This window comes from Chrysochloris asiatica, unplaced genomic scaffold (assembly GCF_000296735.1).
Source record: "Chrysochloris asiatica unplaced genomic scaffold, ChrAsi1.0 scaffold00053, whole genome shotgun sequence".
Taxonomy (NCBI): domain Eukaryota; kingdom Metazoa; phylum Chordata; class Mammalia; order Afrosoricida; family Chrysochloridae; genus Chrysochloris; species Chrysochloris asiatica.
In genome coordinates this window covers 12,867,771-12,895,731 of record NW_006408571.1, presented here as the reverse complement: position 1 = coordinate 12,895,731, position 27,961 = coordinate 12,867,771, and the positions used below count along the sequence as shown (strand labels likewise).

Sequence of the window (27,961 nt, the reverse complement as noted above, 5' to 3'; positions counted from 1 at the left end):
CGGTGCTGAGAGGACAATTTATTGCAATATATGCACACATCCAAAAAGAGGAAAGAACCAAAATTAACACAGTCTGATTGATTACTACAAGAACAAGTAAGCTGTTCACCTGGGAGCCATCAAGGCAAATGGTCGGATTCCCTCAGAGCAAAGTCCCTTCCAAGACTAAGACTCAAGGAGAATACATGAGCAGGCATGTGGTCTGGCTGGTGACCACGTTGGTCACCATTAAGAGGAAGAGGGGGAAAAACAGCAATGAAGTTGGGAGCTAAGTCCAACCACACTCAATAGACCCCTGGATAGCCAGCAGTACGACAAGAGCCGGGGACTCCTGGGCCTTGACATGGCCACAGAGGACTAGAGTGGAGAGTGAAGCATCCAGCTGATATGGAGGAGAGATACACAAGAACACCCATACTTGCAGAGAGTACCCACTTGACATGGTTTTGATGGGGAAAAAAAGAGTAACCCACTACAATTTGACGAACTTTACCTATACTTATGGATGTAGTAGCTCAAAAAAGAGAACAAATCTTTACAGCAAGAATCACTCCCACCCCCTCAGTACACAGGGTTGACAGGGATGGGCAACTTAGACATTGGCTACTCAAAATCAGGGGGCGGGGAACTATAAAGGTAAGAAGTTACTGGCTTACAAGCTTTCAAGAGCGAGCCTAGTTTCAGATGGGGCAGGAGTAGGTAGAGCCTCCACTAAATGCTTTCCAATCTGTTGGGACCGGGCTGGTGAAAGGAAATGGCAATAAGACTCTTGTGGTACAATAGTGAATAAATAATTGCCATCACGACTGACTGTGAGAGTTGGAAATGTAGAGGTAGATGTTTTTTGACAAAAGGAGGGGAGTGACTGGTTTTGCAGACCAGGAGCAGAGATCCCTGGGACTATCAAGTGAGAAGAACAAAGAGGGTCCTCTCTGGACCCTACCCAGAGAGGCAGTGATTCCAGGGATGGAGACAGAGACGACTGACATGGACAGATGGAGTGGCTGGGGACACTGGACTCAGGGAGGGAGAGGGGCTGTGTGCTGACGGTCGGGTGGGCAGGCCTGTGGGGGGTACCCTTTGGTTATTTGATGATGAATAGAGGGGATTGTAATCATTGCAATGAAATGAAATACTATAGGATGAATGTAAAACTGATGTTCTCCCATGTAAACCCACATAATTCACAATAAAAACTCAAAAAAAAAAAACCAAAAAAACCCACATGCTATCAGATCAGCCACCTAAAGGAACTGTAAATTTGAAACTATAAATTTGAAAACAGACTTTGGTTCTGTAGGAAGGTGTTATGTAGTTGGAAGAGAGACCAAAGCAAGCCATGCTTAGCAGGATCTTTGACGCAGAGAAAAGTAGTTCAGAAGATTAAGAGTCCACATGAAGCCCAGGCTCTTCTAGCTAGCCATCAGAAGAATTAGATGATGTCAGTTTGAACCACATGGTCAGGAGGTCAAGCTCACCAGTTGCTCCTCAGACACCCTGTACAGGGTCGCTATGGGTCGGAACCAACTCGACAGCACTTCACAACAACAATAGCTGTCACTACCAACCATTCTGACTAGGGGCTCAACAGAAAGTCCTGGACAGAATGAGAGAAAAGTGTAGAACAAAATTCAAATCCCTAAAATAGACCTGACTTACTAGATGATTTGTTGCTGTCATTAGGTGCCATTGAGTTAGTACCAACTCATAGCAACCCTATGCACAACAGAACAAAACACTGCCTGGTCCTGGGCCAACCTCACAATTGTTACCACGCTTGAGCCCATTGATGCTACTACCACTTGGCAAATCCATCTCGTTGGGGGTCTTCCTGTTTTTCTCTGACCCTCCACCTTAGCAAACATGATATCCTTCTCCAGCAACTGGTCCCCCCTGACAATATGTCCAAAGTATGAGAGACAAAGCTTGGCCATCTTGGCCTCCAAGGTGAATGGTCATTTTCAAGAAATGGCTCTAAGTGACTCCAGGGTGGAGGATGAAGTCCAAGTGCTCCAGACTAGGGAGGAAGTGAAGAAGCTGTTGGAGTAACTCAGGCAGACAACAGCCCTGCAATACGTGGGCTGAAGAAGAGGGTGGAAACTAGATAAAATTGGGATATATATATACTCTGTAGGATAAGCACTGGACCCGCAAGGTAAATTTGAACTGCAAAGTTAGTTTCAAACTCACCAGCCAATCCTCAGAAACCCTATACAGGGTCACTATGAGTTGGAACTGACTCGACAGCATTTAACAAAAACAACAACAATGGAAGAGGATGAGGGGGAGAGAAGACTGTGGGTTGATGACGCCCTAGTTTCTGGCTTATTTGGATGGAGAGTAAAGCCACCCACTGAGATACTCAGATGAGAAACATGAGTAGAGGCTGGAGATAATGAGTTTTAGACAATAAGCCATGGTATTTTCAATAGCCTTGTATACACGGGAAAGTTGGACAATGAATAAAGAAGACCGTAAAAGAATTTATGCCAATTGATACATTTGAGTTGTAGTGTTAAGAGAAGATTATCAAACATACCAAGGACCACCAGAAAAACAAACAAATCTGTGTTGGAAGACGTACAGTCGGAATATTCCCTAGAAGTCAGGATGCTGAGACCTTTCTCTCTCACACTTCAGACATATTGTCAGAAAGGACCAGTCCCTGGAGAAGGACCTCACGCTTGGTTGAAGTGGAGGGTCAGATAAAAAGAAAATGACCCTCAACTAGATGGAGTGACACTGTGGCAGCAGCAATGCACTCAAGTGTAACAATTCTGAGGATGGCCCAGGACCAAGCCATGTTTTGTTCTGTTGTGCTTAGGGATCACTGAGTCAGAACCGACTCGACGGCACCTAACAACAGACATCCTGAGTTCAAGGCAGCAAGAGGGCACTGTTCCATAAGCCCTTTAAGGGATAGCAGTCTTCCAACTTTTAACTTCATGATAAAATTTCCAAAAGACAAATCAACATATGAGAGTATGCTGTTTCTATCGCTTCATTTAACATCAATATCTAGTCCCCAAATTGTGTCAACCTGTTATTCTTTATTGTAAAGATAAGAAGGAATGAAGAGGGGCAGGAAGAAAGTGAGCAAGGGAAAGTGGAAGGGAGGAAAGAGGGAAGGAAAAAAGAAGGGAAGGGGAGTAGAGTAGGGAAGGGGGGATGCGGGATCTGGAGAAAAGTTCATGAATCCACGTCCTCAGCACACTCAGCCCAGAACACCCAGACCCAGGGAAGAGTTATGGGTCCCTGAGCCTGTGGCATCCTAGGGTTGATAATGAAATGAGGCCATCTTCAGATTCTCTCCCCAGAAGCCTCTCCTCAGTAGGTCCTTCCTGGAACCTGGAGTCTCTGAAACCCAGGCACACAGCAGCCAAATCCTGAAACTTTATGTAGTTTCAGAGTTTGAACTTTAAATTGGGCAGGGACCATGAGGTCTCTGAGAGCTGCGAGCTGTGTCTGTGGCAGGGGACCAGGAGATGGTCCTTGGGGCCTCTCCATCCTGACTCAGCCCAGCCCAATGGGCCTGCTGGTGATGAGCTCAACGCTCCCTCTCTGTTCTCCCACTCTCCTGGGCCGACCACCTGGCAGCCAGAACCAGCCACCTTGTATGCACTTATACCAGGGGGTCAAGAGGGAGGAGGTAAACAGCAGTCATCTAACATGGATTAGTCTCATGATTGTTTTTAAGTGAAAAACAGAATATTTTCTTGGGAGAACGGACATCTGAAAAATTAATAACAGCTAATGGGAAGTGCAGTGGCTCTGTAGGATAAGCACTGGACTATGGACCACAGGTCAGCAGTTTGAGTCTACCAGCTGCTCCACAGGAGAAATATAAGGTTTTCCTATCCAGCAAAGATTTATAGCCTCAAAACCCTATGCAGAGCAGCTGTGAGTCAGAATAGACTTAACTGAACTAAACAACAACCTGTACCAAGCTGAGTGCTGGGAGTTTTACATACATTAACACCCTGGGTCCTCAAAACAACCCAAAGAAATACCATGATTATCTCCACATTACAGGGAAGGGATCTGAGGCTCAGAAAATTATTAGCAAGTGAAGTGGCAGAGGTGGGACTTGAACCCTAGTTGATCAGACTCCAAAGCCCATACTCAACTAGCCTGAAATAGTGAAGCAGGAACCCCAGATTCAGGCATTTCAGGAAAATTGACAAAACAGCTTTCTTCTTGCCATGCCTCCCTGCTTTTAAAATAATCTGTGAAGCATAATATGAATGTTAAGTGGCTAAAAGTAGACTTACGGGCCAGTGAAATGGATACGCTGATATTTATCTTGCAAAGTAGCCTCAAGGTTAGGTGGTGGTGGTTATGTGCTGTGGAGTCGGTTCTAACTCATAGTGATCCTGTACAGGGTTTCTGAGGCTGTAAATCTTTACGGGAGCAGAAAGCCTCATCTTTCTCCCACCGAACAACTGGTATTTTCAAACTGCTGACCTTGTGGTTCACAGCCCGATTTGTAACCACTACGCTACCAGAGCTCAGGTTAGAAGTTGCTAGAAATTTGTGAGGAAATATTCAGGGGTTTCAGAGTACCATTGTTGTTAGCTGCTGTGGAGTCTGCCCTGCACATGCAGACCCCATTCACAAGGGAAGGAAATGCTGCCTGGCCCCATGCCATCTCCATGATCATTCACAGACTGGACCACTGTGACCCATAGGATTTCCATTGGCCGAGTTTTAGAAGCATATCACCAGGCCTTTCTTCCTAATCTTAGACCAGAAATTCCACTACAACCTATACAGTGCCATAGCAACTTGCAGGTCCCACAGTCAGTCTAGCAGTGGCTACGCATAGATGAGTTGGATCCTATTCTGCTGTATGGCCTTGACCGTTTCTCCTGCTGTGAAATGGAGACAATTAGGTGGTCTATGGTACTCTTCACAGTCCTGGTGTGGCGCTATAGGATAAGCATTGGACTGCTAACCACCAAGTTGGCAGTTCAAACCCTATACAGTGTTCTTATGAATCAGAACCAACTTGATGGCACCCAAGAGCTACTAGAAATTTGGCTTCCTTCCCCCTTCTTATCATCTTGTGGTAACCTTGTACTATGTCAACCTGTTGTTAAATGTTGTCGAGTCAGTTCCAACTTATAGCGACCCTGTGTAGGGTTCCCAAGGAGTGGCTGGTGAGTTTAAACCATCAACCTTATGGCTCAAATCGACCTTGTGGTTCAGTGCTTTATCCCACAGTGCCACATGAAACTATAGTCCCTACAATTCTCTTTCCTGTGTGGTTCAGAGTTAAGGTTGACCAGGCAAGAAATGTGCATGAGATTTGAAAGGCAAAAGTGAAGCAGCACTATTTGTCATGCTCTGGTTAGCACTGTGGGAATACACGTTGTCACTTATCTGCTGCCTTACCTTGTAAGCTGGGGGCAGAAGCTAGACCCTCAACTCCTCCAGTTCTCACCAGATCTCTTCCTTCAGCTGTTCTGAGTCCTGGGTCAAGTGGTGAAGAAAATAAACTTCTTCTATAGCCCCCCATCCCTAGCTCATGTTACTGAGATTGGCAACAGTAAGAGAAAGACACAAGTTCTACTTTGCCTCATGGTCTTGCTGGGGGTCTTCCTCTTTTTCTCTGACTTCCACCTTACCAAACATATCCTTCTCCAGAGACTGGTCCCTCCTGACAATATGTCCGAAGTATGAGAGACAAAGTTTGGCCATTCTGGCCTGCAAGGAGCACTCTGGCTACACTTCTTCCAACACAGATCTGTTGGTTCTTTTGGCATCCATGGCACTTTCAATATTCTCCTCCAACACCATAACTCAAATGCATCAATTCTTCTATGGTCTTCCTTATTCCCTGTCCAGCTTTTGCATGCATATGAGGTTACTGAAAATAGTATGGCTTAGGTCAGGCGCACTTTAGTCCTCAAGCTGACATCTTTGATCTTCAACATTTTAAAAAGATCTTGTGCAGCAGATTTGTGTAATGCAATAAGTCATTTGATTTCTTGACTACTACTTCCAAATAATCCGAGAAGAATATGAAGAATATATGAAAAAAAAATGTGGCATTAGGATTGGAAGAAGACTCATTAACAACCTGCGATACGTAGATGATACAACCTTGCTTGCTGAAAGTGAAGAGGACTTAAAATATTTACTGATGAAGATCAAAGACCACAGTGTTTGGTATGGATTGCATCTCAATGTAAAGAAAACAAAAATCCTCACCACTGGCATTGTGTACACTCATTTTATTGTCACTCAAGCCCCCCACTCCCATTCCCAGGAAGTTCCTTCTAATCCCACTAGCTGGGTGTGATCTGTCCCATCTCCACCTCCTTCCTCAATGCCCTCTGTATTGTACTGTTTCCTGAATCCCAGCTAGCTGGGCTCATGTGTCATGTGACCAGGCTTTGTATATCTTAGTGTGATGGACTATTTCTTATATAGGAACAGTTTTGCTTTGTTTTATTAGTTTGTTTGTTTGTTTTAGATACAGGAACAGACACATAGCCCACATCCTCTTGGTCCTTCTCACCATTCAGTTGGCCCCATCATTCCTGCTCAGTTCCTCCAAGAATAAACGTGATTACAGAAGTCAAAAAACAAAGGACTCTTTTCCTGGCTTTTGGGCTTCAAAAGCCTAGGCTTAGAAGGGAACTCAAAAGACTTTAGGCATAGACAAAATATCTGGGAGAAAACATTGAAAAGTAAGGCTTCCCCCATCTCCAGATTAACAAGAGTCCCTGAGCTACAGGGAAGGAAGAGAAAGGAGGCGGGGCAGGGGAGAGGGGTAGAGCTAATGAGAGCATGGGCACAAGGTCAGTCCCCAAAGGGAGAGGCCTTCCCTCCACAGGCCAAGTCCTGAGAAGATGGCAGTCCTCTGCATAGATTTGCAAATTAAAGCCAGAGCAACTCATTCTAAATTGGTTAACTAAAGCACAGGGAGGCACCATGATCCCCAAATACAAATGGCTTCAAAGAGTTTCTAGGTAACCAAGACCTTAGACAATCTCAAACATCTTCCCGTGTGACATACAAGGGATACACAGACTCAGGACTGAAACACGTTACATCAATGGGAACAAGAAACTTCTCAGGGATGACATGCCTGGGACACTGACTAGGGACCAGGTGGCATGATGGATGCACTACAGACTCTGGGAGTAGAGAGAACACTCTCTCAGCATCCTGGCATGATGGAAGACCCTCAGAACTGCGTTGTGACCCTTATGGAAAAAAAAGAAATCCAAAATTGACAAGAGATTATGCTTCTGGCATTCAAACAAAGTGGGGTCTCAAAACAGAAGCTACATTCTTGTGATCGTTCTTTAAGGCCTGAGATTCATATCCGTTCCCCCACAGAGCTAGACTTCCTTCCCTATTGGTTGTCAGTTCCATGAGGGAAGTCTGTCTCACTGATGAAAGTCTTTTCAGCAACCCTCTACACACACAGACTCACACTCCCTTCTGCCAGGGGCAGCAGCCTGGCTTCCCCTCAAGCTAGCCCAGTGTCTGGACACAGCAGTCATTAAAGGGTAGTGGAGGTGGATGCTGAGACCAGATACAAAGGGAAATGTGTCTGCATGGCGGGATCAAAGCCTCAGACAGTAGCTCCTGATGCTCATTTCGGCTGGGCTCCCATCACTCCTATTGACTTCCTCAGGTCCTTCTCCCCAGCCCCTCACACACCATTGGCCCCAGACGAAAAGGCAGCACAGAACCAGCATACACTTCATTGGAGACACACCAGATTCCACCTCCATCAACTAAGGATACCAGTCCCCCAAGGCCAGTCCCAGGCCCATCTGGCCTGCACTCCCCACTCCCTTCCACAGTACAGCCTAGACGCTGTCTCTGGGAAAGGAGTCTGAGGCCAAAAGATACTGGGAAGATCTGAGACTGAGTTACCCCAAGATGGGCATCATTTCCTCAGGAATGACGCCATGTTCCTGAGAGCGCTTTGTCTTCCAGGGAAGGCACCCATGTCCCCTGGAGGCTTCCACATCCCTAGGAGGGCTCCCTGGTTCTGAGGGGCTCTGTGTCCCTGCACAGACTCCAGTCCTTGAGAGGGACTCCTTGGATGCAGGATGACTCCAGACCCTCAGGAAGTGCTCCATGTCCCTGGACAGACTCTGGGTCCTTGGAGGAACTCCACATCCTTAAGAAAGACTCCATGTCCTCAAGAAAACAGCTTGTCTCATGTCCCCCAGGAAGGCCTTCTCTGCCCCTGGGAAGGGTTCATTTTCCCAAAGGGCCAGGCCCAAAGCCCCTCTCAGCTAGCACAGATGCTGCTGACAGCGGCCCCTCCTGAGCCCACAAGACCCAGCTCCTCCTGCTCATTGATGCACAACTGGTAACCGCAGCCCCGGGCCCTGGTTCCTGATGGGACCCGGTGGTCAGTCTTGGCACGAGGGGGCAGCAAGAAGCCCACACTACCAGCAATGAGCATATGCCAAATGCTGTGAATGTAGAAGTAGTTGTCCTGGGTTTCCACAAAAGCGTAGAGTAGGACGGCACTGCCTGCAATAAGGCTTCCTGGACACAGGTAGAAGAGCCAGCGGCGCCATGTCGGTGGGTAGCAGTGCCGGCGGCGGACGCTGCGTACTGTCTGGGGAAGCAGAGAAGCGGGGCCCTGTTATCCAAGCCAGAACCAATCATTCTCAGGCTTCTCCCCTGGTCCCTACTTGTGACCTAACAGCACTTTCCAGGACTGGAGTAGATGCCAAGAGGGGCTCAGTACTGATGACAGGGAGCAAGCCCACCTTAAATTGAGAACTAGGCACCAAATGTCCTGAATGCAGGTTCTGTTGGGATCCCCCTGAACACAGGTTGTGGCCAAGATCTCTTCCTCACTCTTACCCAGGCTGTGGCCAAGATCCCCAGGGCGAAGAGACTGGGTCCAAGCAGGTTCCATAGTCCATGCCGGTCAAGTTGCAGAGCCATGGACAGTAGCATAGCCCCCAGCAAATACAGCACCTAGGACAAGAGGCTTCCAGGGACTCAGCCAGACCTGGAGACAGCCCTCCGGGGCATGGGCCAGGATGGAAGGGGGCTTGGCAATGCCCCCAGGGAGAGGTTTGGAGGGGACTTCAAGGAGTCTTTGGTTATGGTTGACCTGTACTCCCCACCCCCATCCAGGTCCCGGGCACTCTGCACTGACCTGTTTAATCACAGGCTGTAAACGAGCCATGGCAATGACAGTGACCCACACAGACATCAGAGAGCCCAGGAAATCACAGAACTGCAGCACGTCGTAGTCCATGATGCAGAAAACCACAATACCTGGCTGGTCACAGGCATGGTAGAACTGGAGGACAGAATGACAGATGTGAGAGAACTGGGGGCAAAGGTCTACTGAAACTAGAGAAAGACGCCACATTAGCACTGCGCTGGTGTCAGCAAACAGAGCTCAGAGGTCACTGCCTGAGCCAAAATGAGAATGCCCAACATCCCCATCCCAGAAAATAAGGTGCTAGGGAGACCTGCTCCGCCTGATAAGCAGCTCAATACCTGACAGCTCTAACCCACTTTCTGGCCCTCAGTCCCGAGCTCTGACGCAGAGGCCAGTCTCTTTACTGTCTCCTCATGCTCACTATGGGTCCCGATTACAATCCCCTTCTTGGCCCGAGCTCTCGGGCCAGTATTTTGAGCAGACCTCATGCCTCCCCTGCATGCACCAGTTTCCCCTGATAATCCTGAATTTGACTTCACCTCAGGATTCTCACTAACTGCCCTCTCAGTCCCCTCCCACCCCAATGCTAACAAGGGTTGGGTGACACGTTAAGAAAAAATCCCTAAGTAGCACTTTATACCATGGGAAAGGGCCAGTGTCCACCTATCCTATTTGTTAAAAAAAAACATAGTAAAGAGCAGACTATTGAAGAGATGCAAAGAGGAAACACAAGTAGAATTGGATCAAGCTACAGTGCCCACCCTAAGTATGGACCAAAGGATCCCTTGCCCTAAGGTTTCAACCCCTTGCAAGGTCAGCAGTTCGAAACTACCAGCTGTCCCGTGGGAGAAAGAAGAGGCTTTCTGCTCCCATAAAGATTTACAGCCTCGGAAACCCTGTACAGGGTCGCTAGGAGTAGGAACCGACTCCACGGCACATAACAACAACAAGTCTCTCTGAACAACACTCACATGATCACTGGCATCCTGCATTCAGTCATTTTTGGAAAGAGTTCCCCAGGGATGACCTGAGTTCCCTTTGTCTTTGAGCATTTGTTGTCACTTTTCTCTGAATTCCGATGTAGAATCTGTGTTCTCTATTTATTGACATTTAAGGCCAGAAACTAAAAGCACATATGGTCAAAACTTGGATGCTATACTGGCATGAAGTGACTGACTTTTATGAGGGTGCTTAGTGTCAGAACGAAGGCAGTAAGACAGAAACCCTACTGAATAGTTATCCTCTTGTCCAGTTGGGTCTGGTGATGAGGGGGCCAGGATTTTATGATTCAATTGCGAGTAACCGCTATCAGGACTAATAATTGTCACAACTGTAAATGTAGAAAAGGTGTAACTAAAAGGGGGAGCAGTTAATCTGTCATTTCAGGAACAGAAGACACTAGGACCATCAAGAGGGAAGAGCATGAGAGAGAGGAGCAAGTGATCCTAACCAGAAAAGCAGTGACAACAGAGATGGCAGCAGAGGCGATGGCATAGAGAGACAGAGCAGCAGAGGACTAGAGGCCCAGGGACTGAGAAAGGCAGTGTGCCTTCAAGCAGGAGGCTGGCTTACAAAATGTGCCCTTTGGATATTCAAACGAATATTTACTTTCAATGTGGGATGTGTACATTAAAAAAAATTGTTGCTGTTGTTGTTAAGTGCCGTCAAGTCGGTTCCGACCCATAGCGACACTGTACAGGGTTTCTGAGGGTGTAAATCCTTACGGGAGTAGAAAGCCTCATCTTTCTCCCGCGGAGCGGCTGGTAGTTTCGAACCGCTGACCTTAAGGTTCGCAGCCCGATTCGTAACCACTATGCTACCAGAGGTAAATAATGTAAGCTGATGGTGGTGCATGGAGGGCATTGTAGTCATTGCAATGATTTGTTGAATGTAAAACTGATGATCTGCCCTGTAAACCTTCACTCAATTCACAATAAAAGCACATATGGCTTTAAGAATATCTTTGTTGCAAAGATGATAGGAACAGGTATCCATGGACTTTTCTAGCATTCATGGTGTTTTGTGAGCCCATCAAAAGAAGGGGTATTGGGTAGGATCTCTGAGGACAAAGAGCTCCAAACTAGCTTCAAAGAACAAACATAACTGGCTTGCTCACTCCTCTCGTATCAGGAAGAAGAGGTTGTTAGTGATGGAAGCAGGGTAAGAGAAAAATACAAAAATCTGTAACTACTCTAATGTTTCAAGATGGGATACCCAAGGCACCACAGAATGTAAAACTAAAAATGCACACGTATGTAATCCATACAAAGCTTGGGATATTTGCACTAAGGATATAATGGAATTTACAGATGGTCTCTTATTTTCTGTTTTCTGCTTCCACTTTCTCTTGGAAACAGTTGTGACTTTTTGCCAAGGGTCACTCAGAATTACTTGTGATGGTTTGAAAACCAGAAGAGGTAATGAGAAGGGAGACTTGCAAACCAGGCTGTCAGGAATCAGCAAGGAAAGCTGCACAGTCCCAGGAGGGCAGCTTTGGGTGTGTCTCACAGTGAAGGGTGCGTGAACTTGAACTCGAACTTCATGGGCTAGTGCTGTACAATGTTTGGTATGCTTTTCCCTGATGATTTTAGATTTGGTTATATTTCCTGATCTTCAGATTAGCTGTTTTTACTTTTTTTATTTTGAAAGAGCTACTAAACTGGGGGCTATAAATTTCTATATAAAATTCAGGACTTCTGAGAAACGGAAGTCAGGTTTAAAGTGATCAGTGAAAGCTCAGTGACTGCCCAGAACAGTGTAGTTCAGTGATTCCATGGAGGAATGTGTGGTAAGGCTAAGTGAGAATCTTGGCTCTACCACTCACCTTATGCTTTAGGCAAAGTATTTAACCTTCCCTCATCTGTAAAAAAAAAAAAAAGGATGATAATAAAAGTTGTTGTTTTTGTTGTGTGTCATGGAATTAGTTCCAACTCGCAGTGACATAGGGTTTGGAGTGGCTGATGGGTTTGAACCACTGACCTTGCAGTTAGCAGTCCAATCTTATCCTACAGCACCACCCAGTTATTATAAGGATCCCTGGTAACCTGGTAAGATTTACAGTCTCCGAAACCCTGTACAGGGTCACGAGGAACACCAGTTATTATAGTGCTATTGTGAGAACTAAGGAGCTCTGATGGCACTGGTTAAAAGGTTAGTGGTTTGAACCCACCAGTCACTCGTAAAAGAAAGAAGTGACAGTCTGCTTCTGATTACAGTCTAGGAAATCCTATGGAGCAATTTTACTCTGTTCTATCCCAGGATGGGGCAGTGTTTCGTTCTGCTGTGCATAAGGTCTCTATGGGTTGGTACCAACTCGACGGCACCTAACAACAACAACAACAACATAGGGACACGATGAATCAGAATCACTATGAGTCATACTTGACTCAATGGCAATGTGAGGATTAAATTAGCACTGTGTCTGACTCACAGAAAGAATTTAGTAGATGTTTTTAAAAACAATAAAAACAAAACAGAACCCTACCATGCAGTCAACTCTGACTCATAGAGACCCTGTATATGCTTTCTGCGGCTATAAATCTTTACAGAAGCAGAAAGCCTCATCTTTCTCCCAAGGAGTGGTTGGTGGATTTAAACTGCCAGTCTCGTGGCAGGGCTCCTCCTACAGCACTACCAGGACTCCCACAGTAGATGTTGTTGGGAAGTGCCATCGAGTCCGTTCCAATCCACAGCAACCCTGTACAGGGTTTCCAAGGAGCAGCTGGTGAATTTGCACTACCGACCTTGCAGTCCAAACTGACCTTGCAGTAGAGTGCTTATCCTACAACACCACACACCAGGACTCCGTGGATGTTAGTGTACTGTTATTATTACTTGAACTGTTTGGCTATACAAACTCAGGCAAGTGCCTTTTTCCCTCCTGGCTGCCTGAATGTCTGCTGCCATCATGAATGACCCAGTAACTATCTGGACTGGGACGCTCATGACCAACTGACTACTTTAGAGGAAATAAATAGTCACTTATGTCCTTCACCCTGGGAAGGCAATATTACCTAAGACATAAATTAGGGGGAAACTTGCCAAAACGTATAAAATGATACCAGATGTTATCTTTGCATTTGGATTCAGAACCCATTTTGGTGGTGGCAAGACTACTGGCTTGGGCATGCATGATTCTGATTCCTTGGATTATGCAAAGAGAAATGAACCCATACACAGACTTGCAAGACATGGCCTGTATGAGAAAAAAAAACAGAATAAGGAACACAAGCACAGAATGAAGAAAGCAAGGGGACTTCAAGGCCAATGTTAGTGCTGGCAAAAAGAAGGAATAAAAAGTCTGCTGTGACTTAATCATAATATTATGATTGCGTGGATTTTTCACCAGAGGATTAATAAACCATAAAATCTCTTTTTTTAAAAAAAAAACCCTCAAGTACTGGATTTGTGACCTGCTTTTGTTTTTTGCTTTTTATACACATTTTACATCTGTAAGCTCCTGAAGAACAAGCCCACTATCTGCTCCGATGTCCTGGCTCGGGGCTGAGGGACTACTCTCAGGTGTAGTCTGAGCAGGACTTAAGAAGGAATGAAGTGGTCGTCACCTAGCACATCTGAGCACTGTGGCCCACATGTGACCAAATGGAGACTGGTGAGCAATGAAGCATGCCCAGACAAAGTAGAGAATAGGAGACTGGGGAGACAAGGGACCTGCCCAGGAGAACTAGATGACTGGCAGCTCTCCATTTTGGCTCCTATAGAAAAATCCCCAGAAGAAAAGCAGGAGTTAGTTAAGGCAAGATCCCAGAGCCATAATCTTTGTCTTACTCTTTTGCTGACTGCCTTGTTTAAGAAAGTGGGAGCACTTTATGTACTGCCAGGCACTTTCGGTTCCTATAGTGTTCCTCCTGAGGGAAAGTCATTGTATCCCGAAGAGGAGGAGTGATCAGAAGTGAACACTCTGTAGTCAGTACCCAGGACACTTGTGCCAAAAGTCCAGGAGAATGAATATGCTTTCACAACATGTGCCAAGCTCCTTAGGTACTCTTGCTAATTGGGGATCCTATTAGCTCTGCATGTAGCCAGGAGTGGGCTGGTGGACCATCTGTTGCTAGAGGATTTGGTGAGCAACAGTACATATAAAGGGCATCTGGCGAATACAAAAGAGAAACAGTGTCTAATATAAAAATAGAATGAGACATCGTTGCAACAGGCCTAGAAGAGGATAGCCAAGCAGAATTGAGGATGCACATGTTTCTCAGCCAGTTAAAACAACAAGGGTTCTCTACACAGCACGGAAAGGCCTTCCTCATCTGTGGAAGGGCTCCGGACTCTCAGGTTCAGGCCATCTGCTCTGCTTTCTCCGGGGTGATATGCAGGATGCATATAATATGGACATAAGTCGGATCCATCATGCTGGACACCAGGAAGGCATATACTGGGTTTGTGAAGTAAGATGTTTGCAGTATTCAAAGCAGGCAATGTATGTCACAAGTACCAACAGCCTAAAGATGAAATGAAAAGATCCCTGAATGTGGCATCTCATGGGGGAAAAGTCTAAATTGGGGTTAAAGTCACATTAGCAGACTCGCTGCTTTACCTTTCCCTATAATGTGAATTTTCCTGATTACGGAGGAGTTGGACAACACTGAGAAGGAATTGTGGGAATTCTGTAATGGCAACGAAAGAGTTAATGCATAGTACCCTTCACCAAAATACACTCCTTGGAGCTGGAATTCTGTATCACACAACCTTGAAGATGGTGCAGGGCCATGTTTCTTTCCTTCTCTTCTACATAAGGTTGCTTCTGACTCCATGGCACCTAACAACCACCACTTCCCATGATTCCGCAGGGTTCATAACAGTTCTTAGGATTATAAGATCTAGACTATTCTATAAATTACCCAGTTATAAACCTTCTCTTTGTCTTCCAAATTTCCCCATGAGAATTCAGGAGGCCATGGTGAGTGAAAGGGAAGACACCCTTCAGACCATAAGAAAGAACATGCTGCTGCTGTTGTTGTTGTTATTGTTAAGTGCCATTGAGTTGATTCCGACTCATAGCAACCAACAGTTAGTAGTCCAGTACTTATCTGACAGCAGCACATCAGGACTGTAGAAACTGCCAGGTCCATGGAGAACCATATAGCTAGCCTTCCTATCATATAAGACCCCGATAAAGGTCAAGACTCTCCAAGCAGAGTATGGAGACATACTTGCCCCCAGACACAGAAGAACTGGTGACGGCTAGACATAATTCCATACTGTAGACACAGGCCTTCAATACACAGCCAGTGTGCTAAGGTAACTGTCTCTTCCACCCTCAGGGTGGCCAAGCAGGGAGAATATGGGGCAGCTGGAGCTTCCAAGCAAGCTATCTTAAGTTGCAAGCAGTCTGCCTTAAAAAAAGTATAGAAAACATCCTCTGCATGTCAGGATATGGAAAGGCTGGGAGGCACTACTGCAGAAGACACAGTGAAAGGGAGACATATCCTCATACTATAAGGGTACAGACATCCTCAGCCTCTATAGAATGTGGTGGAAGTATAGCTCCTCATCTACCACCATGAAAAAGGACATGGTGAAGAGACAGATGCCAGTGCATACCGTGGAGAAGAACATGGTAAAAGCGTAGACAGCTGCTTCCAGCACGTATCGACTCCGAATGGCCAGGACCACGGGTGGCAAAAACATGAGGTTGCTGAGGCAAAGCAGTAGTGTGGACAGCAACTGGAATCCATAGGTGAGTGCATCCGCACTGTCGGTGCAGCCCCAGCCCCGCCACCCTGAATGTGGGGAGGGCAGAGTGAAGAGGGCAGGAGAAGGCAGCCAGGGCTTCAGCAGACACTACTGCCCCCTGAGGGTGGTTTCACCCTGGCTCTGCCCTCCCGTTCTCTTCACACCTATCCAGGCTGACACTGTCCCCTCTCCTTCCAGGAAGCCCACCACAGTCTGCTCACCAGCCTTGCACTCGCAGGCCGCATACAGGTAGTTGTGTGTACGCAGCAGCTTGCACTGCCCATAGGGCCCGCAGTCATCCACACAAGGGGACAGGAAGGTGCGTAGCCGCACCTCTGCAGTCGCATTCCGGCACCGCACGAACCTGGGCACATACTTGGCAGTTACTTGGGGGCCAGGTCCGCTCCTTTTCAGGCCCCTCCCCACCACCCAGCCACTGCCACTCACCGAGGTCCCACCCCGCACAGAGAGCGGAGGGTCAGGAACCAGGTCCCCGTCTGGGGGAAGGGGATTCGAAGCCTAGCCACTCTGGAGGTGGCACTGACAGAAAGGAGGAAGCCAGCCAGGGCCTCTGGGAGAATGAAAGGGAGGGGTCAGTGAGGAGGAGGAAAAGGGATCAGTGTGGTGTTGGGACACAAAGAACCCTCACCCACCTACCCCTTTTTCTCCAGACCCTAGCTACTGGCCTCCATACCACCCCCACGCCCCCAACCCAAGATTTCCAGCCCCGTGTCCTTCCCACATTCCTCACCCCTACCTTTGGAACACGTCACTGCTGCATCCCCCAGGCTCAAGGGCACCTCGTGAGTCAGGCATCCAAATACTGTAACATTTTCCTGATGCAGGGAGCTCTGGGGAGAGCAGGTTTGGAGATGAGGCCATTACCTCCTGTCCATGATACCACCACCCCCAGACCTCTACTCTGGTCACCCCCTCCCCAGATGCCCCTTCAGGTCCTCAGTGGACACCCTATTCCTGCAGATGCCTCTCTCCTCCAGTCTTAGGACAGAACACTGGAAGAAAGATTAGGACCTCTATAGCAGTAATTTTTCAAAAATACTGAGAAGGTAAGAACCCAGTTCTGAATCCTTTTTTGGGCAGAATTGTTTAAACTCTTTCCAGGCCACAGAGAACAGTCTCTTATCTGGTACTAACTAGCTTAGGGGTGGGCTTGGGCATGAGGACCTGGGAAGTGGCTGGATATGGAAACCAGTTGTGAACCATGAGAACTGTAAGGCTTGCAGTCAGCTTCACCTGGGTCTGCAGGCAGGCGTGTAAAGCAACGCCTGCAGGTGCAATGATCCTTGGGTCCTAATAGGTGGTAGAATGCCTAAGGAATTAAATGTAACAACCCGGCTGGGATGAAACTTAACCGGATAGTCACAGGGGCCATCTACAAAAATCAAGGTAACAGGAGACCATAAACTCACCTTACCTCATTCAGCAAGGATTTCAGGCAGCTTATTAAGTACATATAACAAGACACAATCAATGTAAGATGGAAATTAAAAGATCAGTGTGGTAAAAAAAAAAAAAGTCTGTCCCTAGATGTGGGCCATACATTTGATGCTGACTTTCCAAGGACCCAGGCAGAGAAGGAAACATGATGTGTCACCAGAGTTGTGCATCCATGCAAGAGAAAAGTTTTTCATCAGTGTCTCAGGTGATGATGCACTGCACCCAAAGGGGTGGGTAGCAGGTGAAGACTGTGTCTGGTCAGTCTTCTGTCCTCAATGGCCAGCCTGTGCTTCAAACAAGTTGCATATAGATTCCCTCAATGGAAGCCCAGGGCAATAAAACAGTTATTATTCAGTAGAAGTCTGTCTTTCTAGGAGGGGACCAAAGGGAGGAGGAAATTGTCATCTAGGTATGCAGTTCTCTGATCCAAATGTTCAAGGGAAAAAATCAGATTATTTGGAGAGAAACATAGTCTACCTATCAAAGTAGATGTACCAATATATCTTTCAGAATAAATATAACAGACTGAGGAATGTCAAAAGGATCACAGCATGCAGATGGGTAGAATGTAAATGGAGAACTGGAGAGGGTCAGCATGAGGAAGAGGCCTCTACTCTCAGGACACTGAGAAAGAATAAGTATGGGTGTGGGACTGGACTCTGAATCTAGATCTATAGTGTCAAGGTCAAATCAAACCTCACTGTCTGCTATGTATAACCAAAAACCTCATGACATTTGCTTCCTTGGCTTGGAGATTTACTGTCATAGTTTCATGGGACATGCCAATGAATTGACCTAACAACGTTAGGTCACTGCTTCTGTTCTGCCTCCTAGTTTGTTACATAGTATCTAGAGCCTTAAAAGCTTGCAGGCAGCCATCCAGGGCACAACAATTGGTTTGGAGTCACCTGGAGCAACAGAGGAAGAATATGGAAGGTGTGGTGAATTGTCTCCCCGAATAACTGACTCCTTTACCACAAGACCAGAAGGACTGGATGGTGCCCAGCAAGCACTACCAAACATTTTGATCCACAGAATTCCATAGGAGAATCCAGATCAAAAGAAGGGAAATGTAAAACATAATTTCAAATTCTCATACACTATTGACTTCCTGGGGCCCTGAAGGTTGGATGAACACCTGAAACTAATGCCCTGAGATATGCTTTAAGCCTGAAGCTACAAATATCCCCCCAAATTTTCTTACAAACAAACATCAGTTTACCTTAACTAGTAAAAAAAATGTCTACCTTAAGCATTATCTTCTGTTAATAACGATCTATATTGGATCAAACTGACAACAGCAACTCCAAGGGGGTGGGGGGAGACAATGAATCTTTGCTAATGGAGAAAACAACTCAGAAGGGAGGTGAGAAGGTCGCACAACTCCAAGAATGCAATTACTGTCGCTAAATTGTACGTGTGGAAACTGTCGGATTAGTGTCTGTTTTGCCGTGTGTATTCTCAACAACAAAATAAATAAATACATTTTTAATAATTAAAAAAAAAACAACTCTCAAACACATGGCAGTAAACATACACAAAATGCAGTCTTTGCTGGAACAGAATCAGAAAGAATATGAGTATGAAAATAAGGAATGTATTCAGGCTGAAGAACTAGCTTTGTCCTGACTAGCAGGACCTCTAGAAAGTTCTGAGCTATGTCCCATAAAATGTCACACCAAGCTACAGACCTCAGGTCTGCTGATGGGAAAAGTGGGCTCTGCCCTCAGAGCTAGAGAGAAGAGTTAGAAGGATCCCTAGGTAAGGGATGAACTGTTAAATTACTGGATCAATGTCCAACTGAAGAAGATTCTAGGAGCAGAACAGAGCTCTGCCCCTAGCCCAGTCCTATTCAATTCAGACAATAAGAAGTGAAGAAGGTTGGCTTTTTTAAGTATGTGAGTTACACAAAGCAGAGAAGAGAATCAATATTCCAAAAGGGGAAGGGCCAAACCAATATTAGGCAATGCTGTAAGAGTGGGCTTAATTCCTACATCCAACTCTTACAGTTTTTTTGAAACTTCTTTGCAGTTTCAAAAATTCACTGCAAAAAAGACAAGGCAGAAATTGGTAGCAGTTCACATGAACCAGGCCTGGCCACCAAGCAGTGTGTGCTCTTGTTATTACAACTAGAATAACAGAGCACTTAGTGTGGCAAAGGGCTCTTTCCAAAAAGCTAAGCAGCTGTGTTAAGAGAATGTTTTCCTCTACTTTCCCAAGTTTGTACATTACTCTATAATAAAAGAGTAAATTTGGTAACTATTTTGAAGAAAACAAAAAGGAAATAAAGGAAAAAGCCCCAGGAGACTTGGTTCACCAGAAGCCCAGATGCTCCCACAGTGTGATGCAACAGTCAGAATAGATAACTTGATCTCTGGCTGAACAAATGCCAGATCCACTGCCTGCCTGCCTCCCTAGTCAAACCACCTTAAATCACTTACTTTAGAGACCCAATGACCAGTACAAGTCGGACCACAGGAGAAAGTGAAGGGTAGTTGTGCCGTCAAGTCGATTCTGACCCATGGCGACCCTATATAGGGTTTCCAAGGAGCAGCTGGTGAGCTTGAACCACTGACCTTGCAGTTCAAACGGCTTTACAGTTTGACGCGTACAGCGCCACACCAGGATTCCATGAAGGATAGGGAGGGGGCTAAAATCCAGGATCCCTGAGCTACGCCTAAGACACTGAAACTGTTCAGCTTTGGGGAGGTTGAGGGTCATCTGGACAGCTGTGAAAACAGAACAGGGATAGATCTACTGGATATGGCTCCTGGGGCAAAGCAATGATCATAGAATACAAATGCATGGAGGCAGATCTGATAGAGTATCAGGAAAACCTTTAGCAATCAGAGCTGCCCAGGCATGGACGGCATGGTCTCAAGAGATGGTGAGCACCCCACCACTGGAGATACGCAAAAGAAAGTGGAAGATAGTCTACAAAACTGCCAAAGCCCCTCCAGTCCTGAGTTGCCCTATTGACCCAGCCCATTTCTGGCAGAATTAATACTCAGAGCATGTTTTCTGATCAGAATTGGGCTGAGACTTGGTGTTAACTTTAAGGTTAAGTGCAAACAACCTAGGCAGACTCCCTGGAGGAGTTAAGGGCCCCACCACACCCTGACACCTTCCCCTTGGAGTTCCCCCTTGAACAACTCCCTCCTCTGGGCAAAGAATACCGCATTGAGCTGGAGCTCCAAACTGAGGACGCCTCCGCTGTCCAGCACTGGCAGCAGCCTCAAGGCAAACACAGCTGGACGTTCTGGCGGAAGGGCTACGCTGGGGCCGAAGAAGATGTAGAAGTGCACCGAGAAGGTATCCAGCTCATTGCGCAGCGTTGGGCGCACTGGCCAGCAGTGTTCAGGTGGGGATGTGGCCCCAGGCCCTTCCGCAGTAGCCCCAAGGGACGGAGGCTCTGGGGGCAATGGCTGGTTGCCCAGTGACTGGGGCATATTCATAGCAGCTCCAGGGACCAGGGCACGGGATAGGCTGGGCTGTGGACATTCTGTAGGGCAGAGGAAACCAGAGCTGGAGCCTGCAACCCCACCCCAAACCAGAGTTGAATCAAACAGGATTGAACAAAGGTGGGAAAGAATGAGAATTATGATCATGTGTGTCCCTTGTATGTTCATCCAGGGTCACATGATGGGGCCCAGGGGCTTCCCAGTGGCCACAACTACTGGAATGTCATGTTGGAGGGAATGAAGGTCTCCTGTCCTCTGTCCCCCCAAGGGAGACAAAAACTAAGTGTGGTGAGCCCTCTCTCGAGCACTTGCACACGTTTCACAAAGGGCAGTGGAGCTCGAGGTCCTGGCTATCTCTGCCTTCCAGAAAACTGAAAGCAATTACATCAAAGATAGTGATGAGGTCCCTTGTTGTTGTTGTATGTCATCAAGTCAATTCTGACTCATAGTGACCCTACATGACCCAGTAGAACTGCCCCAGAGGGCCTCCTAGGCCGTAATCTTTATGGGAACAGATAGCCAAGGCTTTTCTCTCCCAGAAAGGCCAGCGGGTTAAAGGAGAGAGCCACTGTACCATCAGGGCTACTTATGAGCTCCTTTAAAAAAACAAACTAAAAACGAAAATTCACTGCCATCAAATCAATTCCAACTCACAGTGACCCTGTACAGGGTTTCTAAGACTATAAATCTTTATAGGAGCATAAAGGCTCATCTTTCTCCTATGAAGCAGCTGGTGGGTTTAAACTGCTGACCTTATAACTAGTAGTCCAGTGCTTAGTCCCAAGTCAGGAACAAAAAGTGATCTGAAGGTCTTCCAATGACTTAAAAGCTTCAAGTGGGAGAGCTTCAGGAAGTGTGGAGGAGGCTGGGAGGGGCTGAGGAGATTGTAGGTAGAGGCATGGTAGAAAGTCAGTGTATTTGGCCTCCCATGCCTGCTTCTTCCCAGCAATGGGTAGCTGCACAGACTGGGCTGGCTGGTACAAATATAGGGGTTCTGACCTTGTAACCGCACACACAGCTGGAAGCGAATGGTCCTGCCAGGACCCCGGGATGGTGTCTCCACGCGCACGTAGACCCAGTGCCCCCAGGGGGGCAATGCCAGCTCCAGCTGACATGCTGAGGCACCTCCACAAGTCACAGAGCTTGAGTTGTGCAGGGGTGGGGCCTTGGGACGTAGGCGCAGGGTCAGGGGGCAGGCGGATGCCCCCCGGCCCCCCACACACACCAGCTGTGCTGAAACCCTGTAAGTGAAGCTGGGCACAAAGACCCTGGGCAGAGGGAAGAGGTGGGGGTAAGAAAGCAGAAGGGAGCAGAGCTGTGAAAGGGACACCAGAATGAGAACATCAGGAAGCAGGGGCCATGGAAGGGATGGATGACGGAAGGAAGACGAGGGCTACTTATGAGCTCCTCCAGATCTGTGCTGTGAGAGGAAGGCAGGAATCCCACCCACCCCGGGGTTCTGGTAGCACCGATGGGTGGGAAGGAGAGCTGAGAAGTCAAGAGAGAACCCACCTCCCTATTTGAGGTTAAGGAGAAGGAAGAGGAAAAGGGCTAGGTTTGGGGGAGTATTTGACTTACTTGAACAGGGCTGAACGATTGTGGGGGCAGAGGGTCTGTTCTGAGAGACGGCCGGGAAGCAGCACAGCCACATCCAGCAAACGCCGGACAATCAGCTGCGGCTGCAGAAGGTACTGACACTCATCCTGGAGACCCTGAGAGGAAAGCAGTGGTGGCAGGAGGGGAGAGACAGCAGGGATGCTACTAAACCACAGCAAACCATCTGCTGCGGGGAGGGTGAGAGCCCCTTGGTCTCCAGTTCTCAGGAGTCTAACCAAAGTATCTCTCCGCTCTGGGTCCATGCTGCCTCAACAGCCATTTCTAACTTTCACCTCTGCCCTCCTCAGTCGGCCAGGATCCTCAGCAAGGCTGAGGTTTTCTGACTCAATCCCCCAAGTCCTCCAGACATTCTAGTCCTACCTGATCCTACTCCAGTCTAACCCTCCTCCTGAGCATTCCTGGGCAGAGCCAACCACTCCACCCCTCTCCGGAATTTAGATCACTGGCTCTCCTTTTGGGTTGGAAAACTCCTTAAAGGGCTCCAGTCCAAACCCCTCCCTCTACCACCATCAATGTAAAGCTTTCATTTCCTTTACTCTACACCCTGCCCCCTTCCAAATGCTTATCCAGCCTCTGCTTTAACACCCCTAGTTAACGCCTCCCAAGGCAACCTCTAGAGTATATGCAACTTGAGAACTGGAATCTTGTCTTATTTCTGCTCTCCTACACACAGGGCCTCGCAGAAAGTGCAGACTTAACTGAAGAATGCTTGCTGAATAAATAAGTGAATTAATCCAGGTGGGGAAGCTCTGACCTTTATGAAGTCAAAACCTACTGTCTTCAATGTTCTCCTAAAGTTTTGCCCTCAGGGAGTCCACAGATCTATGTGTTCCCAGGTCTCTTCTGTTCTAAGAATAGAACCACCACATCCTCCAGCTTCTCTTCCCTCTGGTGAAATCATAGGCCCTTCTCTGTTCAATGGACACCACCCTCTGAGCCTCCCAGCCTCATCAATATTCAGTGAGCAAAGCTACTCTTTGTTATGGCTCCTCTTCCTAAATATTTGCAGCTGTCTGAGCCCTCCAGACCTCACAGTTCATCAAAGGAAAGGGCTCCTAATTGGCTTTACCTGATCTTCGGAACAAATGGTCTAATACTGATCTAATAAACCATTCACTTCCTCACTTATACGATTATTCTAACCAAGACTTAGATGCTTATTCTAATCTGTACATACTCCAAGCCCTGTCTGGGACAAAAGTTCCAGGCCCTGATAACTCTAGTAAGTCCCATGCCATGGTACAAGTCAGCCAAGGTCCTGGCTTCCAGCAAAAGCCCCAGCAGGCCAGAAGAAGGTTTGACAGATGCCAGGATCTCATCCTCCCCTTTCTGTGTCTTCCCATCACTGCCTTCCCACCACCTAGTATACCACCTGACATGTGCTAAAAAATCAAAGAATGGTTGTCAAGAAGAGGATGCCCCCAGAGAGCGCCCGACAGCACATACTTGCTGAGATCTCCATCTCAGATCTCTAAAGCAGATGTGTCTCCCCACCCCCATCTATATTGTCAAACCCTAAGACCCCCAATGAGATGGATTGGCCAAGTGGCAGCATCGATGGACTCAAGCATGGCAACAGTAGTGAGGTTGGCCCAGGATCGGGCAGTGTTTCGTTCTGCTGTGCATAAGGTCGCTATGGGTCGGTACCAACTTGATGGCACCTTAAAACAAAGGACTAGAAATCGCCTCACAAATCCTTTCATCAACCCAACCTCCTAAGGAAGGAATCCTCACTCCAATTATCTTGTAGCAAATGAGCCCTAAGCGTGGGGGGGTCATGCTCAAGAGGTAACCCATTTCCTTGCTAGCAGTCTAGGGGCAAGAAACACTGTTCAACCTTTTGCTTACACTAACAGAAAGACTAACCTGTTAGACTAACAGAAAGATCGGTGTACATGACTTCTCTGGTTAAGATGGTACTCCTTCCCTCAAGTATATAAAATGCACATCCAATACCCCTCCCTTAAGGGGAAGGTTCTGCCAGTGAGGACCAGGAAAGGTGAAGCGGTGTGGTGCCCTTTACACACTTGTGAATGGGACCAGAGAATGGGCACCAGAAACAAGGTTCATAGCTGACAAAGCAGAAGCCAAATAAGAGAATCAAAACTGAGTAACCCATGCAGAGGGTAAGCCAGAATCAGAAATCATAAAAGGAATCAAGCCAAAGGAAGCCTGAGAAACCAGAAGAGACAAGAAACAGAAGTAGAGCTGGGGAACAATCCTTCAGATTGTTGGAGTGGAAGGCAGCTGGAGCCCTAGAACGTCCTGGGAAGGGTAGGCTGAGTTCCTTTAAAGAGGCCTGAGTGGGATATGACCAGGACAAGGCTCTGGATAGGGCTTACAGCCTGAAGATGGTCAAAGATAATCTTCTCCATGGGAGCAGCCCCAGTCCCCAGCACAGCCGTTGACCCACTTCTCAGCTTCAGTCACCATGGAAGTGTTGGACAGACTACAGGAAACAAGAGTGGACGCAGGGAGATCACTTAGGAGGTTACTGAAGTGGTTCTGGAGCAAGCTAAGGGAAGGTGTACTAAGAGTTTTAATGGAAGAAGAGTCAACAAGACTTTCTGTATTGTGTGTAGTAGAATGAGGGGAAAAGAAGAATCCAGGATGACATCTCAATTTGGGGCTTGAGCAACTGGTGAATGGCAATGCCATTTACTGAGGAGAGTGAGAAGAGAAACACACTAGAGAAAAAAGAGGCTTGAACTGGGCGAAATTGAAGAGTTTTTAACCTTTGGTTTGGCTTTTGATCTGAACACACTAAGTTTGAGATACTTATTAGACATCTAACTGGAGATGCCAAAGTCACCTAACAACAACAACAAAGTCTGAGATTCAGAGAAATTAGAACCAATTGAATGTACTTGAAAGGCATTCACTTATGGATGGTATTTAAAACTTTTACTGGAGGCTCCTAGGAAGACAATGCAGAAATACAAAGGAATCATTCCAGAGCCAATACCTGGGAGTACTCCAACACACAGAGGGCCAGCAGAGGTGAAGCCAGAAAAGGAGATAGAAGAGGAGTGGCTGGGGAGGCAGGAGGAAAATCAGGCACTTGTGCAGTCACAAGAGCCAAGAGGAGAAAGTGTTTCAAGAAGAAAACAGTAACATATCAGGAACTAGTTAATAGCTATTTGCTAGTTAACTCTGGGGAGGGGAAGTGGGAACTGGAAGGGGAAGAAGGGAAGAGAAAGACTTACTTTTCATTGTATGCCTTTCGTACCTTTCGAATGTTGTACCAGGTGCATATATTACCTATTCAAAATATAAATGAAATAACTTAGAAAGAGGAGGGAGAGAAGGAAGACTGTTAGCAGACTTTAATCACTTCTGTGGCACTATTGAACCATCACTGGTCTTGGATGGTAGATTCAACAGAATCCTTTCCTGTTCTACAGTCATCTGCTTCTTTGATTTTTTTTACAGTTGTTTTCATTATTTTACCTGTTTTTTGCTTTCTTTTCTATCTTAGATCAAGGAAGAGGAAAGCGTGTGCCCTAGACATCTGGGAGAACCTTCCTCTCATGAGTCACTTGGGTGCCAGATAGTACCCACAACCAAAAAGCTAGCTCCTTGGGGCAAACTGGCAGCTGGGCACCCTAGGATGAAAACATGATCCAAGACAAGAAAGGCAAGGAGATGGCATGAGGGCAAGACAGAAGTGGTTGACAGAAAGAAGGGAACAAAGAGAGGAGGGTAAAATGAAACCCTTTTAGAACACTATGAGTTTAAGAAAGTGGTGAAAAGGCAACAAAAACTATGCGCCCGGCCCTCTACTGGGTACTAGGAACACTGACAAAAGGCCTACCCTAAATACCAGACTAGAGCTCAGGAAAGGGGCCTGAACCAGCTAAGTTATTTCCCTTTTATACAACCTTTCAAGGGTCCCTATTACTCTCCCTATAGATCTGGTCTCTGCTCACCCCTGCAGCTCCCACACCTGCCCCAACACCTGGACCACAATGAACCACTTCAGTTCTCATCTCTAAGTTTGGGCCTGCTATTGAGACAGCAAGGAAAGGTGGTGAGAATAACATTGGTCCATGCTACTGGCACAACCTTTCCCTGCCTTCTCTATAGTAGGCCTCACTCCCCAACAGTGTCTAACACCACCTCCACTACACTACCAACCTGAGTTAGCCATCTCTCCTACCTCTCACTAACATCTATCTTATTTCTCTCTGTGTCCCCAGAATTCAACCTTAGGCCGGACACAGAGAAGGTGCTCAAAGACTAAGGGCTAAAGGGAAGCCTGAGCTCATTCACAAAGCTGCGGAGAGCCCTAGAAACAACACGGCTTTCTTATCTCTGGGACGCTAGTTTTGACCCAAGGATCTCGATCCCACATAACTTCCTGTGTTGGACCATGCTACAAGGAGGAAGCATGCTATGATGGAGCCCTGGAAGAAAGCTCTAGAAAATTCACTCACAGGCTTTAGTCTGAAAAATTAACAGAATCTAGAGAACTTTAGAAGCCTTGTTGTTGTTAAGTGCCATCAAGTCGGCTGTGACTCATAGCAACCCTGTATATGGTTTCCAAGGAGTGACTGGTGGGTTTTAACAGTGAGCTTGCAGTTCAAACTGATCTTGCGGTCCAGTGCTTATCCTATAGTGCCACACCAGAAAAGATTCTAGAAGGTAGCCAAATTCTTAGAGGGACCACAGACAAGACCCTGTTAACCTCTACAACAGACCTGCTGCCACTTATAACTTAGCGAGAAGAGAGGGTATAACTGTCTTCTCCTAAGATCACACGCACTCCTGAGGAGCTCTACTGAATAGGGTTCCAGCTTGCAGAATGAAGTCTCCCAGCCCCCACTTGCTATAACTTGATGTATGTAAATAGGCTATCTGGCCTGGTTCCTTTCTCTCTGCCCAGCTCCCTTGGTACACTGAAGCATCCTTTAGCTCTGGTCAGCTTTTCTCTGAGCTGTTACCTCAGTTCCCCATTGTTTTAGTCTGACAGCCATAAGAAACCCTGACCTCTCTCAGCCAGTGGCTCAGGCTTAGGACTGCGCCCCAGGTTCCTCTTTTTGCTCACCCAGAACAGGACTTCCAAAGAATCTTCCCTGTCAATTCCAACTAACATAATCAAAGCTCAGAACTGGGATAAGGGACAAGCTCTGTGGGATTTAGCGATAGAACTGTGAGGCTATTACTCCTTAGAGAAAACCCCTTAGTTCTGTTGGGAATCAAGGCTTACCTAGCACCCAGAGCCCTTCCAGGTGAGTTCCCAACATATTCTCATCCAGGGGGCTTCCAGACCTTGGTAAAACGTTCTTTTGTACATCACTCTTAGAAAAAAAACAGCAGTCCCATCACTGAGGTCTTGAGATGCCCTAACAAGCACACAACACCCATCTCTAGTCCTGTGTAAGTTTCAGCTAAGCATAGTGGTTAAGAGTTGGGCTGCTAACCTGAAACTCAGCAGTTTGAAACTACCAGCAGTTCCGCAGGAGAAAGATGAGGCTTTCTGCTCCTGTAAAGACTTACAGCCTCAGAAACCCTGTGCAGGGTCTCTATGAGTCAGAACCGACTCCACGGTACTTAACAACAACAA

At 46.9% G+C, this 27,961-nt stretch overlaps 1 protein-coding gene and 1 pseudogene across 1 annotated transcript in view; one reads left to right on the top strand and one right to left on the bottom strand.

Annotated features, from left to right (window-relative positions):
- Positions 1-8,260: 8,260 nt before the first annotated feature.
- The window catches only part of TMEM8B (transmembrane protein 8B), a 26,984-nt gene continuing 7,283 nt past the window's right edge, over positions 8,261-27,961 (bottom strand). The window contains exons 5-14 of the mRNA XM_006863091.1: positions 22,357-22,490; positions 21,778-22,046; positions 20,494-20,819; positions 16,617-16,710; positions 16,307-16,430; positions 16,081-16,223; positions 15,728-15,906; positions 9,149-9,295; positions 8,848-8,964; positions 8,261-8,596 (exon numbers count right to left, since the gene is read on the bottom strand). Of these exons, the coding sequence (XP_006863153.1) occupies positions 8,261-8,596; positions 8,848-8,964; positions 9,149-9,295; positions 15,728-15,906; positions 16,081-16,223; positions 16,307-16,430; positions 16,617-16,710; positions 20,494-20,772 (1,419 nt within the window). The 5' untranslated portion in view covers positions 20,773-20,819; positions 21,778-22,046; positions 22,357-22,490. The remainder of the gene's footprint in view (positions 8,597-8,847; positions 8,965-9,148; positions 9,296-15,727; positions 15,907-16,080; positions 16,224-16,306; positions 16,431-16,616; positions 16,711-20,493; positions 20,820-21,777; positions 22,047-22,356; positions 22,491-27,961) is intronic.
- On the top strand, positions 13,068-13,455 carry LOC102838825 (annotated as a pseudogene).